Source organism: Melozone crissalis, unplaced genomic scaffold, assembly GCF_028551555.1.
Source record: "Melozone crissalis strain CALT ecotype California unplaced genomic scaffold, PUWL_Pcris_2 ptg000056l_1, whole genome shotgun sequence".
Lineage (NCBI taxonomy): Eukaryota > Metazoa > Chordata > Aves > Passeriformes > Passerellidae > Melozone > Melozone crissalis.
The window spans coordinates 3475250-3487897 of record NW_026535834.1 but is presented as its reverse complement, the minus strand read 5'-3'; the positions used below and the strand labels follow the sequence as shown (position 1 = coordinate 3487897).

Here is a 12648-nt window from a genome sequence, read left to right as displayed (position 1 = left end):
ACATGTTTATTTCATAGCTTGGCAGTTTGCAAATTTTGTTCCTTTCAAAAGAGTTCTTATAGATGTTTTTGTCATGTGCTGTATGCTTTGGTAGGTTGACAGAGTTTCAAGATACACCAACCAGTCAGCTGACCATAGATGAGTTTATGAAGATTGACTTGGAGGAAGAATGTGATCCTCCTTCGTTTACAGCTGGTCAAAAAAAATTGAAGATACAGCAGGTAAATTCTGAATTGGATCCTCTTTGTGGTTCTTTCCTCTCTCCTCCCTCTGTGCATTCCCTTTTGAATTCGGTTAATGCCAATTCCTAACTGAGCAGCTCTTGGTAAGATTCAGTACATTTATTTTGAGGTTTTTGAGAGAGGGATGAGCATTAGTGCATATAATATCCATTAACTGAAGTTATTTTTTTGTTTATTGGCAAAGGAATAGTTCTCCAATTAAAAATATCATGGGATTAGAAACCATGCACTGTTTTTAAGGTGATACCTGTGGTTAGGAGAAGTGCCATTACAGAGAACTGTTTTTAAATAGATATGAAAACAATAACCCATTTACTTTAATGAGACTGCTGGTGGGTTTGTGTGGTACAACACCCACTTCCACAGAGATTAGTTCTCATGTGCCTTAATTTCTTTACAAATCATGAACTAAAGCTGGCAGCAGAGGAGAAGATTTTACCGGTGCCCTAGTAAATTTCTATATTATTGGTTTGTTAGGGTTTTTGCTTGCTGTAACTATGCTATAATTTAAGGTCTGTAGGGGTGTCAGGGATGTTCTCAAGAGCCAGCCAGGTGCTGTAGGTCAGAGCTTCACTCTGCCATCACCAGTTTGCTCTGTCTGGTGTGGGCACTCCAGTCTCAGCCCTGTCCTTGCACTTCTCACATCTACAGGCACAGTCTCAGGGTCTGACTGCTGGAGAATGAGGCCTTTTATTTACAGCTTGCCAGACTGGAGGCTCTTTTTGAAGTACAAAGATGGGGGAGATAACATTTTGAAATTGGTCAGTGTTTTGAGACCTGTCTGTCATGCCTGTCTGACACTACAAAGTAATTTCAGTGGTGATTCAAAACCTCCTTATGCTTTTGAAATACCCTGCCATTCTCTATCTCTGTGTACAGCTCACAAACAGTTTGAAATTGTGCATATTTTTTTTAGTAATTTCATGTTTATTTTCTCTATTGTCATTTCAGCTTGAAAAGGCATTATCAAAAAAGCTGGAGGATTTTGAAGGTATGAGTTGTGTTTAGTGTAACATATCACTCATTTCTTCAATATTGCATCGATGATCGCTGAGTTTTATTTTTATTTCAACACCACAGGAGAAATATCGAGCTACCAAGATGAAATAGAGAGTGAATTAGAAAACAGCAGACCGAAAGCAAAAGGTGTATTTGCAAATTTCACTAAAGATGGTAAGTCTATAAAGTCTTATGACTCCTTAAATAGTATTGAGCTCAGATCTGGCAGTCTGGAGTGAATGAATGTTATGGTGATAAATGTGATCATATATATCTTGCATAGTACAAATCTCTTACATTTGGGTTCTCTCTGCCAAATAGGTGGTTCATAAATCAGTCTTCAAAACAACCACATTGTTCATTGCAGGGATAGTTCATTAATGATTTCAGTTGTTTTTCTTTCCTGGTGCAGTATAAGCTTGGCACTTGCACCTGAGAATGTTTCTTTTTATCACTGAAAGTGCAGTGGACCAGTTTCTAGACCCTTCTGTCGCCAAATTCCCCAGTTGACTTCCCATATGGAAGGGCTTTGTGCTGGTTTAACTGGCTATTTTTAATTTGTAATTATACCAGGAAATAGCTGACTTCTCCCACAAAGCCCTTTTACCTAATATGATAAGATGATGCTTTCTATTTTAAATCGTGACTGTAGTCACAAAAATTCATTTTAATAGTCAAGGTAATGAATTTGAAGAGCATCTGGAAACTCCATGTATTCGTACACTGAAGTAAAATATTGTGTATTTATTTTACAGATTTCCTCTAAAGATTTTTATTCTTTATTTCTTTATTCTTTCTCTATTTGTTTAGTTTCTGTAACAGATGGTATGCAGTGATCTGTTGGGTTTCTTCCCCTTACAGATTCTATAGAAGATAATGCCCCTAGCATTTTTGGAGAGGAGGAGGCAGAAGATGAGGAGCTAGAGGCAGCTGCTAATCACTTAAACAAGGACTTTTATGATGAACTTAATGAGAAGGATAGAGGTAAAAGAAATGAAGATGGGGAATGCAGAAATGGAAGTGAAACTCTTGTGAGACCTCCTGCACTGGAATCCTTGCTTGGCCCACTGCCCACCGCTGCTAGTCTTGGCATAACAGAGTCCATCAAAGAGTGCATATCCACAAAGGACCAAGAGCCTGGTGAGTAGGAGTTCAGCTCAGAGCAGAAGCTGAGCACAGGCAGCCAGCTGTGGGTTTGTTGTGTCATTTCCATGTATCCTGTTGGTCACTGTGGTAGCAATTCCGTGAATCACTGAGATGTCAGAGTACAGGAGCTGCGAGGCTGGATGGGACCAGTGGTCTTGTTTGCTGATGTGGTTGTTGACATCTGCTCTTCTGGAAGCTGCAGGAAAATCTGGGGTGCCTAATTATTTTCTGAAGCCTGAGAATGTGTATCTCTTGGTTAAGCTGATAGTTGATTTGCAGTCATATGATAGCTGATGGGCATATTTCAAGCCATGCACTCTCAATTAGGAAATTGGAGGAAGCAGATTCCTGTAAATATGACTGGAAATTAAAAACCAAGTATGAGAATCTTAGATCAAGACAGACTTTCTCAGGAGACATTTTACTGGAGCCAAACATGATGCAGTCTGTCTCTGATTGAGAGTCTCTGCAAATGGCAAGCATTTAAAATGTTTGCAAGAGGAAATAACTGGTGTTATGCTTTTTTCTTTGATATGAACTTCAATGTGTATTGTGCTGGTTTTGCTCCATTTTTCTTAAAACCCACAGATCTATTTGCATCATACAGCTCTGTATAGCACAGTGGGAGCAGGACTGATCAACTAAAGAAGCCAGTTTTGCCAGAGCCAGTATTGCAAACAGTCAGTCAAGCAGGCACGTTTGTTTGCTTTTTCTTATATACGCTTGAACTTTAGGGAGACAGCATTTTTTTTTTAAATTCCTTTTGCATCTTAATGACTCTGAAAACAACATATCTAAGGGGCATTTTATTCTTTATCACAGTTAATTTTTCCATCATAAGACACACCCATCTGAATCTGTTTTGTCAGCTTACTTGGAGGTCTGTGCAGCAGAACATTTTGCTACCCAAACTGTTGTGATGCTGATTTCTGTTCAACAGTAGATGAACTGAACACATTCAGATTCTTATTTTACATTAGTGTTCAGTCTCTAGGAGCATAGCAGGATGATTGCACGTTTTTATTTTGTACAAACAAATTCATATAGAAACAGTTGAGTGGCTTTGGTTTTGTTTTAATTACGATGAAGAAAAGGGATGGCTCATGGTTTGTCTCTCTCCTGGAAATCAGCGGTTCGTGTCGCAGAGAGGTCAGTCATGGCTAGGAGCTGTTGTTGTCTGCTTGGCCAGTGACCTGTAAAAAGGAGTTCCCAGTGATGGACATTTCTCAGCTGGCATTGCTATTGACCATTTTAATGGGCAGGCTGAGGACTGGGTGTGAGGATGAAGTGTAAAGATGAGTATAAAGATGGAGCTAAGCTGGTGCAGCCAGGGAGGTTCCTGTGAGCTGGGCTGCAGGCAGGTGGGCAGGAGAGTGCAGGGCTGCTCATGCCTTGGCTTGTCTGCCTTTGCTGTTTGTTTTCTTGCAAAAGTGGAGGATGTGCCAAATGAACTGAATTTCGAAACCAAGCAGGTTTCAGTATGTTCACTCTCTTCTCCTGCATCTGAGAAATCATTGCAGGTGTTTGAACAAGTACTTATTTTCTTAACATGTTATGAAGCACATATGCAAAATTACTGTTTTGTTTTCATTTTGATTATAGATCCTGCCCCAGTCTTTGTTGGATTTGGAGTTTTTCTTTAGGTGGCGAGGAGGGTGTTAGAGGGAGTTTTCGGTGGATTTCTTTGTTGTTTTGTTTTGGTTTGGTTTTATGACTCTGCTAATTTATTTTAACAATTTAGAAGTTCTGTGTGAAGTCCAATTCACTTTGGTTATGCCTGTACTGCAGGGTAGTCAGTCTGGGTGCAGTTCCCAGTCTCCAGGCCCTTGCCATGTGGTGCCTGTGTGCTGTGGGTGCATCCCAGTGATGTGTGCATCATCCCCCTGAGGACCTGGTTTCCTTTGGGAAGTCATCTGTGCTCAGGAGCAGTAATGGAACCTTGTGTTTTGGGTGAGTGGGAACCAGGTCTTGCAGACAGGTTGGGAGGTACACCTGGCTTGCAGCTGGCTTGTTATTATGCAGAATAAAGAAAACCTCTTGTTAGGATGCCTCATGTTGGTTACCTTTGTGTCATAGCTCTGAACCTGATGAAAACCAGTGTGGATGATTCTGGCACCTCAGGCAGTGTTGTTGAGTTCTGCCTCATAGCTCTGGGAAGTCTGGGAAAGTTGTATTTTCTTCTGTCAGACCAACTGGTACAGTTGTAAAACTTTGACATTTTCCAGGTTTGTGGGCCCTTTTTCAGGCCTGAAAATGTAATGTCAGTTTTCAAAACTAAATACGGGATGAAAGCAGTTGCTCAGAATTTAGATTGAGATAGCACACACAGTTATAGATTGTCTTGAAACAAAAGTAGTTGTAAGTGTGGAGAGAGGAGGAAAAGCTCACAAAATTTCCTGCATTTATCCTGTGCATTTGAATTTGGTTTAGAGCAGTTTATATTGTGAATTGCACCTGGCCATGGCTTTTCCAAGATCCAAGTCCACTGGAGGAAGGAGAGTGCTGTCGTAGCACTGAGCCCTGAAGGTGATGTTTTGGTCCTTCTCCACAGCTGTGAAAGTTGTAAATCAGGAACCTTTCCTTCCCTTAGCTTTCTGCAGCCCTGAGTCATCTCTCACTGCGTGGGTCAGGCTGGCTGGAGCCCTCATGGAGATGGTTTTGTATCTCCTGCTGGGCTCCCTGTGTTGCTGGATGGGTGAATCCTGTCCAGCCAGTTCAGCAGCTGGAAGCAGCAGGCCTGGTGCTGCATGCTGAGGGTGCCCAGCAAACTCTTGTGGTGATGTGCTGCAGACAGGGCAGGCGTCTCCTAAATAGGAGCAAACAGGTGCAGTGTGTGCCGTGTTTGGCCTCCTTAAGTGCAGGGTATCTCTCCTCCTCTCTGTAATGATCTCTCTTCCTGAAAAAACCTCTGCTGCAGGTACCTTCTACAAAGTCTTTTCATTTGGCTTTGGCATGTGGTAATTCAGTTTATAATTGCCTACATCAGCTGCTTTGGGAAATCTTCCACCTTTGTGCTACAGTGGCAGCAGCAGCAGCAGGTTTCTCACAAACTGCTTATGTGGATAAGACTTAGGTGCAGAGCTGAAATATTAGGAAAAAGTAAGTGTATTTTTGCTCCACTTACAATTGGTATTTGTGCAGTGTGAGCTTGTCTGTATGAATGTTTTATGAAAAGCACAGTATTTTAACAAATTTGCATTACAAAGACAGCATGTAAGGTACCAGGTTAATGAGTCTGAGGCACTAAAGTGCTTAGAATAAACACTGCATTTGACTGCTTTTTCCTACAAAGTGTATTAATTTGCAGAGACTTTAAGCTGAAAAGTGTTTGAGTTTTTGCAAACTATTTTTCCTCTTATTCTTCATGATAAAAGTGCTTTATAGTGAGATCTCAGTTTCAGAGATGGAGACCAGGTACATCAGTCTGTCCATTTTCCTGGCCATGCAGCATCCCAGCATCCTCTCCACACTCTACATGCTCTTTCTGATTCTCAGTTCCTCCAAAAAAAGTGCACCATTTCTTTTAGGAGACTATCACAGTCAATATCATGGAGTTTGTTCTCAAGAAATAACATCCTTTAGTGTGAAATTTCTCTCTGCAATTTATTTTATGTTTCTTTTATACCATTTCAAATATTTTATCATTTTTCTTGGTGTTTCTGTCATTTTGCTGTTTGCTGGCTGTCACCTTGGGCTGTACACTGCCAGTTCTTCTCTTGCCACACGAATAAAAATATGGGGAAGGTCTGATGATAGCAGAGATAAAGGTAAAATACAGGGTGTAAATTACCAAATGACTTTCTATAACTTCCCCTTCATAATCTAGGTAAGGTTTGAGACCTGATTTATGTTTTGTTTTGAGTCAAAATTCACATGCAGTCATCCAGGGCAGTAATTTCAGGTAAAGTGTGTGCGGTGGGTGGTAACGTGCTCCTGCACGTCCCCATGAAAGCAGGCAGCTGGAGCAGTGAGCAATCCCTGTGCAAGTACCATCTTGTGCTGCTCAGGCACCCTGCACTCACTCCTGCTTACAGAGAAGACATGGGAAAGCTTCACAATTAGCAGTTTGCTCATTTATTGCTGCTCCTGTTTACGCCTCCTGCAAGCAGGATCTGGCAGGGCTGGGGCTGAAAGATTTTCCATTGATTTCTGGGGGTGTTAAAGGCCCCATGCAGGCTGTGCTCATTGATCGTGGTCCTTGTCCCTCTGTTCAGCTTCTTGCTCAAGGAGGATGTGAAAAATGGCTAAAGGTGATCTGATGTGAGCTGGGGATGGGCTCATGCTCCTCTTGTCTTCTGCATTTCATCCCTGCAGCTCCCACCTCATACTTCATCCTTGGGGCCTTGGGGTTTCACCAGTCCTTCTGTGAGCAGATTCAGCTCCCTCACCCAGCAAGAAGAGCACATGTGTGTTCTGTCCTCCTCCTTTTTTTGGCAGCAGCAGATGACCAGTGCCAGCAGCACTGTGGGCAGGGGAGATGGCAGAAATGTGACATTTCTGGCAGGGTCTGAGCTGCCATGGAAGGATGCTTGAGGGTCTGCAGGCAGGTGCCAAGGAGAGTTGTTGACCCACCTGGGACCCCAGCATGGATTGCAGGATGCTGGTGCTGTTGTTGCTCCATCAGTGGTTGGGTGTTGGATCCCTCTTTGTGCTGATTTCTTCCCCCAGCATCCTTTCTTCCTTGGATTTTGTCTGAACACATCAGTGCCAACTGTTTGGAAATGTATAAGTGTATATGTTACATATAAAAGGTTGTTCAGTTGTTTCAGTTGTTCAATCTTGAGAACAGAAGTGTTAGGGGAGGCTTATCACCATGTTCCAGTATTTAAAGGGTGGCTACAGAGAGGATAGAGATTCATTTTGTGCAAGAAGTCAAATGGAAAAGACAAGGGATAATGGGTGAGATTTTGATTGGACAGAAGAGAAAATTTTTTCATGGTGAGATCATCCTTTGGATTAATCTCCCCAGGGAAGTGATGGATACTCCAAAATAGGACACTGATAAAATTTTCCTGGACAGAGTGCTGGGCCATCTTGTGTAGACTATGAAAAGTTGGCCCAGGTGATCCATAATATCTCTTCCAACCTGTTATTCTTTGATTCTATAATCTAATCAGTGGAGAGAACATTAGGAAGCCCAACTGCAAATAATTGCTGCATACATGAGAAATAAAGCTGCTGAGTTTAGTGCTAATACTGAAGGGACACTTGGCCATCAGTGCAAGCGTGCGTGTCTCCATCCTGATTGCTCTTCTGGCCTCTGGCTTCAGCACCCCCATTGCTTCAGTGGTTTTGTGCCCCTCCTGTGGAAATGAGCCCTGTGCATGACCTGCTTGGTGCCACCTTCCTTGTGCACAGCCTTCCCAGCACTTGGAGGGTTCGATCTTTGTCTCCATCTTCCATTTGCTCACTGGAAAATATTTTCTGTGGCAGCACTAGCTCTTTCCCAGTTCCAAGATCTAAACAATAAAAACCTTGGTACAAGCTGATCTTTCTCCTCTGGCCTGTGTGTGCCTGTGCTTGGCAGGGTTGATAGGCTGGATCCCTGATTGAGCCTTCATTACGCCGTTAATGAGATGTGAAGAGCTTGCTGCAGCCAGCACGGTAATGCAAGACCACCAGCTGCTTTGAGTGCAGTTTTCTGATACCTGGAGTCTTGGGTGTGAATTACAGATGAGAGGATTTTCTTACTTGGCTCTGTGTGTCACTCACACTGTACTCAGAGTACTGTGTGTGCGTGTCTCACTCCAGAATCTCTGTGCGTGCTTTTTCCTGCAGGATCTTTGCATTTCATTAAGGGATAGGAATGCCATAAATTCATTCCATATTCATGCCTTGAGTAACTAGAAAGGTTAAGGGATGAAAACTAATCATAGAGTTTGGCTGGAGGGTTTTTAAACAAATTTAGAGAGGGGTTTTGGAGAGAGACCTGCAGTTTGTTAGAGCCATCAAGGGGATAAATTTGAGTGAAAGCATAAGCTGGATCATGTGAATTCATTTTTATAGCATTTGTGGCTGTTTTAGGAATTTTCCAAAGGATTGATTGTCAATACAGACACTCCCTATAGGAAAATTTGTGTGATTTTTGTCAGAAGCCTTGGTCAAAAAGAAGTGCCCCGGAGTAATGTGTGCTGGGGTCAGGAAAAGATACTGGAAATTTGGGTTCAGGTTCCTGAGCCAAGTGAAGAAGACCCATCTGTTAAACCTTACTTGGCTATATTGCCAATATAGCCAATATAGGCTCTTAGCACCCAGCTGACCAGCCTGGCTGTCCTGTTATCCCCCTCCTACCCCAACTGTTTTAGAGCAGAAGGTTTCCTTTCCTTTCCTTTCCTTTCCTTTCCTTTCCTTTCCTTTCCTTTCCTTTCCTTTCCTTTCCTTTCCTTTCCTTTCCTTTCCTTTCCTTTCCTTTCCTTTCCTTTCCTTTCCTTTCCTTTCCTTTCCTTTCCTTTCCTTTCCTTTCCTTTCCTTTCCTTTCCTTTCCTTTCCTTTCCTTTCCTTCCCTTCCCTTCCCTTCCCTTCCCCTCCCCTCCCCTCCCCTTTCCCCTTTCCCCTTTCCCCTTTCCCCTTTCCCCTTTCCCCTTTCCCCTTTCCCCTTTCCCCTTTCCTTTTTTTCCCTTTCCTTTTTTTCCCTTTTCCTTCTCTTTCTCTCTTTCTTTCCCTCTTTCTCTTTGTGGATGTGTGGGAAAGGGGCTCTGTGGTGTCATTCTGTGTGGGATAATTCACATGTGAGTGCTGTGGCACTGATCCTGCTGTAGTGGAGCAAGGAGGAGCAGCCAGCCCTAGCAGATTTTTTATCCATTGTTTTCCATTGTGCTGATGGGAAGTCCAGGTTTGCTGTACCTGCTTTAGGCTTAGGATTAAGGAGCACAAAGCTGGGCAAGCAGGGAGGAGAAGCTCAGCTGGGGCTTTGGAAATGGGCTTTTTTCTGTACCTAAAAAACAGAGTTGCATAAAGAGTTGTGGCCCAAATAGTAAGGGAGGGTTGTGTTCTGTGGTTGACTTACATGCCTCGGCATTTGGAGGTGCCAGTCGAAACTTTTCCTTCTGTTGGGGCTTCTTTTCAAGGTTCTCTCCTCTCTGCACTCCCAAGCATCTGCAAAGATGCTGATTGTCTGCATGGGAGATACTTTCAGGGGCATTTATAATTTCTCCTGTCTTTCTGGGGGTCAGTTCTCAAGGATTCTGTGGAAGTGTAACCATCTAAAGAATCCCTACCCTGCTCTTAAACCTTGGCTAAAATAGAATCACAGAGTTACAGAATGGCTTGGGTTGGAGAGGACCTTTAAAGTCATCTAGTCCAAGCCTCTTGCAGTGAGCAGGGACATCTTGAACAAGATCAGGTTGCTCAGAGTCCCATCCAACCTGACCTTGGATGTTCCCAGGCATGAGGCATCCACCACCCTTTCGAGGGCATCCTGTTCCAGTGTTTTACCACCCTCAGCCCCAGAGACTGCAGACTGAGACAAGACTGGGGAGGTGATGTTTGGTGCTGATGGCTCAGACACCTACAGGCACTCAGAAAACCTGGCTATAACAACTCCCTGCTGATACAAGAATTATTTGATCCTTTTCTGCACCTGCCAGAGCTGGAGCCCAGTAATGCTCACAGTTATTTTGGTGGGTGGCCCCTTTGCAGAAGAAACAGACATTCCTGCCCTGCCCTTCTGCCAAAAAAGGGAGAAAAGTAATCGAAAAACTCAAGTGATAACCAAATTTTTTATTTAGAGAGCTGTGGAAAGTGAAGTGTGTGGAGGCTATAGAAAGGACAGTGAGTTTGCAGGGAAAGCTGGCCGCTGAGGGGGATGTTAGCCAAGCAATTCATCACAGTATCTGAAGTGTCAGGAGTGGAGGCCTGGGTTCAGTTCAGGGAGTCTCCATGGTCCCAGTTGTTATTGAGAATAAAGACTTATTAACCCAGGTCAAGGAGCCCCCAAACGTGGCCTTGGAGGAGGGAAATACAGCACTGGGAGATTTGCAAGGCTTAGCTACTCTGGGTTTAACACCGTGGGTAATAAATCTGTGTGCAGTGCTGTGGTGGATCCTGACCACTTGGGTTTGTCTGAAAAAGCTAAAATAATCCTCCATTTAGTGCTTTATTTTCTCGTGGTACAGGTTCAGCTGGTAAAGGCGGTACCTGGAAACTGAAAATCCACCAAAATAAACCCTTTAAATGGAGAGCTGTTCCTGCAAGGTTTTAATGGTTTTGTGCAGCAGTTTGTTGTTTTGCTTTTGTTCGGTAGCTTTGAATTTAGTTTGAAAAACTAATTCCTATATCCTCTTAAGGATTAACTTCATCACACCCCTAAACACTTCATCTGTTTTGTTTGTTGCTCTTAAATCTGTGGGACTGTCACAGCAGGCAGGATGCATGGGCTGGACTGTGACTTGTGTAGATGACCCCTGTAATTAGGGATTTCAGCTGTGGCACTGTGGGCTTGGGATGAAAACAGCCCTGAGTTTAGCCTTGCGTAATTGTAGTTTGACATTTTTAGTTTGCTAAATGCTTTCATAACTGAAAGGGATTTATTATCCAATAGGAAGAATATTAATGTTGACACTGTTAGCAATTAAAAACAATCCTGGAAACTGAATTTTACTTCTCCTGATTGCTTTTGAAGTAATTTGTTTTTCAGTGTTACTTTAGGATTGGTTCATTTATTAGGTCTTTTTTCCTTGTGTGACAATGAGATAATTGCTATTTATTTTTTATCCTGCAAGCAATTATAATCAAAGCAGCCAAATATAGAGTCTGCTTTGACCTGGAATCAGAGTGACCTGTCAACATGAGGCTACTGTAGTCTTCAGCTTTCCAATTTAATTTTATTTCATAGGCACTCACCAGAATGCATTCAGCAGGGCTGAAAAAATTAGGGGTAGAGTTTTGGGTGTTCATTAATTACAGTGGTGCAGAGCTGCAGAAGTGGGCAGATCAGAACAACTTTGGGCTGGTTATTAATAGCAAAAATTGTGATCTTTTATCTGGGGTTGGGTGGACTGTGTTGGGCCAATGTCCCAAGCGGTCAGAGGAGGAGATGCTGGCAGGCTGCCAAGGGAGGGGTAGCTGCAAATTAAGGGAAAATTGCAAACAATTGCCTCTGGGGAGTTTCTGCAGCCAAGTTTTGCTGAAAGGAAGCAGAAGATACTTTATTTTAGAATTTAGCAGTTTTAAGGTAAAGCTCAGCTCTCATACTGAAACACACATGAGCACATAAGAATGTAGAAGTTGTTTTCTGTTATGAAATGCCTGGGTATCTACAACTGTGTAACAGGAATAAAGGAATGAATATGAAATAAGAGTGAGTAAATAATGCTGTTAAGTAGTACCTGGAAAGAAATTTGGAGCATGAAACAGGGCTCTTGAGACAGGTATAAGCGCAGAAGCCAGAAGTAAACAGCTGTGCAGGGGGCAGAAGGGTACCATTTCTCAGCAAATTCACTACCTACATGCCAGGTTTGATTTAGTTATGGTGGGGAAGCCACTGTGTGCTCACAGATGGGAAGGAAGCAAGATGGTGCTCTGTGATCCTTAACACTAGCATGGGATCAGGGCAAATGGCTGATTTGGGGAGTTTTGCTCAATGGTTCTTATTAATTTCCAGCTAAAAGTGAAAAATGCAAATCCACACTACCACTGAAGTCAAGTATTGAAATGCAGCAGCATCTTATCAACATGAAATGATGTCACTGGTGGCAGAATTATATTCTGGCAGTGGCTTCCATTAAATAAAACACACTTCAGTGAGAAGTTGCTTTTCCAAGAAGTCTCTCTTCTCACTTCAACCTGGAGATTTTGCCCTTAGTGGGAGCATTTCCTTTGTGTCTCATGGCTTGGTAGCTGCTGCAGGACTGCCTCAAAGCTCCTGTCCCGAGTTCTCTCCCTGTTTTATTCTACACTGTTTGGATTGGCCCCAGTCTAAGGCAGAGCAGATTTGTTGGGATGTTGTGGGTGCTGTTGGTTGAGGTTAGGAGGTTCCTTGCCCCACTGGCTCATCCCCTCCTATCTGCTGGCATCAGTGTGCTTGCCTCCCTCACCCAGCTCTGTCAAAAATGTCACAGGTTTGTGCAGGTTTTTGAATGGCAGGGTTGTTTTGAGGGATGTGTGTTAGGGAATGACACCTTGGTGGGTGCAGCAGAAGGAAGGGGAACAGGGCTGAGCCAGGGGGGAAGGACCAGCTCCCCCAGTTCAGCTGGGGCTGGAGGAGCATTTCAGAGCATGTCTCTGCATCAGCAGCAAAGAATGTGTATTTTGGAGGCTGAGA

General features: G+C 43.2%; 1 protein-coding gene across 1 annotated transcript in view; it reads left to right on the top strand.

The window, feature by feature from the left end:
- Positions 1 to 12648, top strand: part of BRF1 (BRF1 RNA polymerase III transcription initiation factor subunit) — a 170704-nt gene that overhangs the window by 96316 nt on the left and 61740 nt on the right. Inside the window, exons 8-11 of the mRNA XM_054286701.1 lie at positions 95 to 221; positions 1194 to 1233; positions 1323 to 1415; positions 2103 to 2381. Coding sequence (XP_054142676.1) covers positions 95 to 221; positions 1194 to 1233; positions 1323 to 1415; positions 2103 to 2381 — 539 coding nt within the window. The remainder of the gene's footprint in view (positions 1 to 94; positions 222 to 1193; positions 1234 to 1322; positions 1416 to 2102; positions 2382 to 12648) is intronic.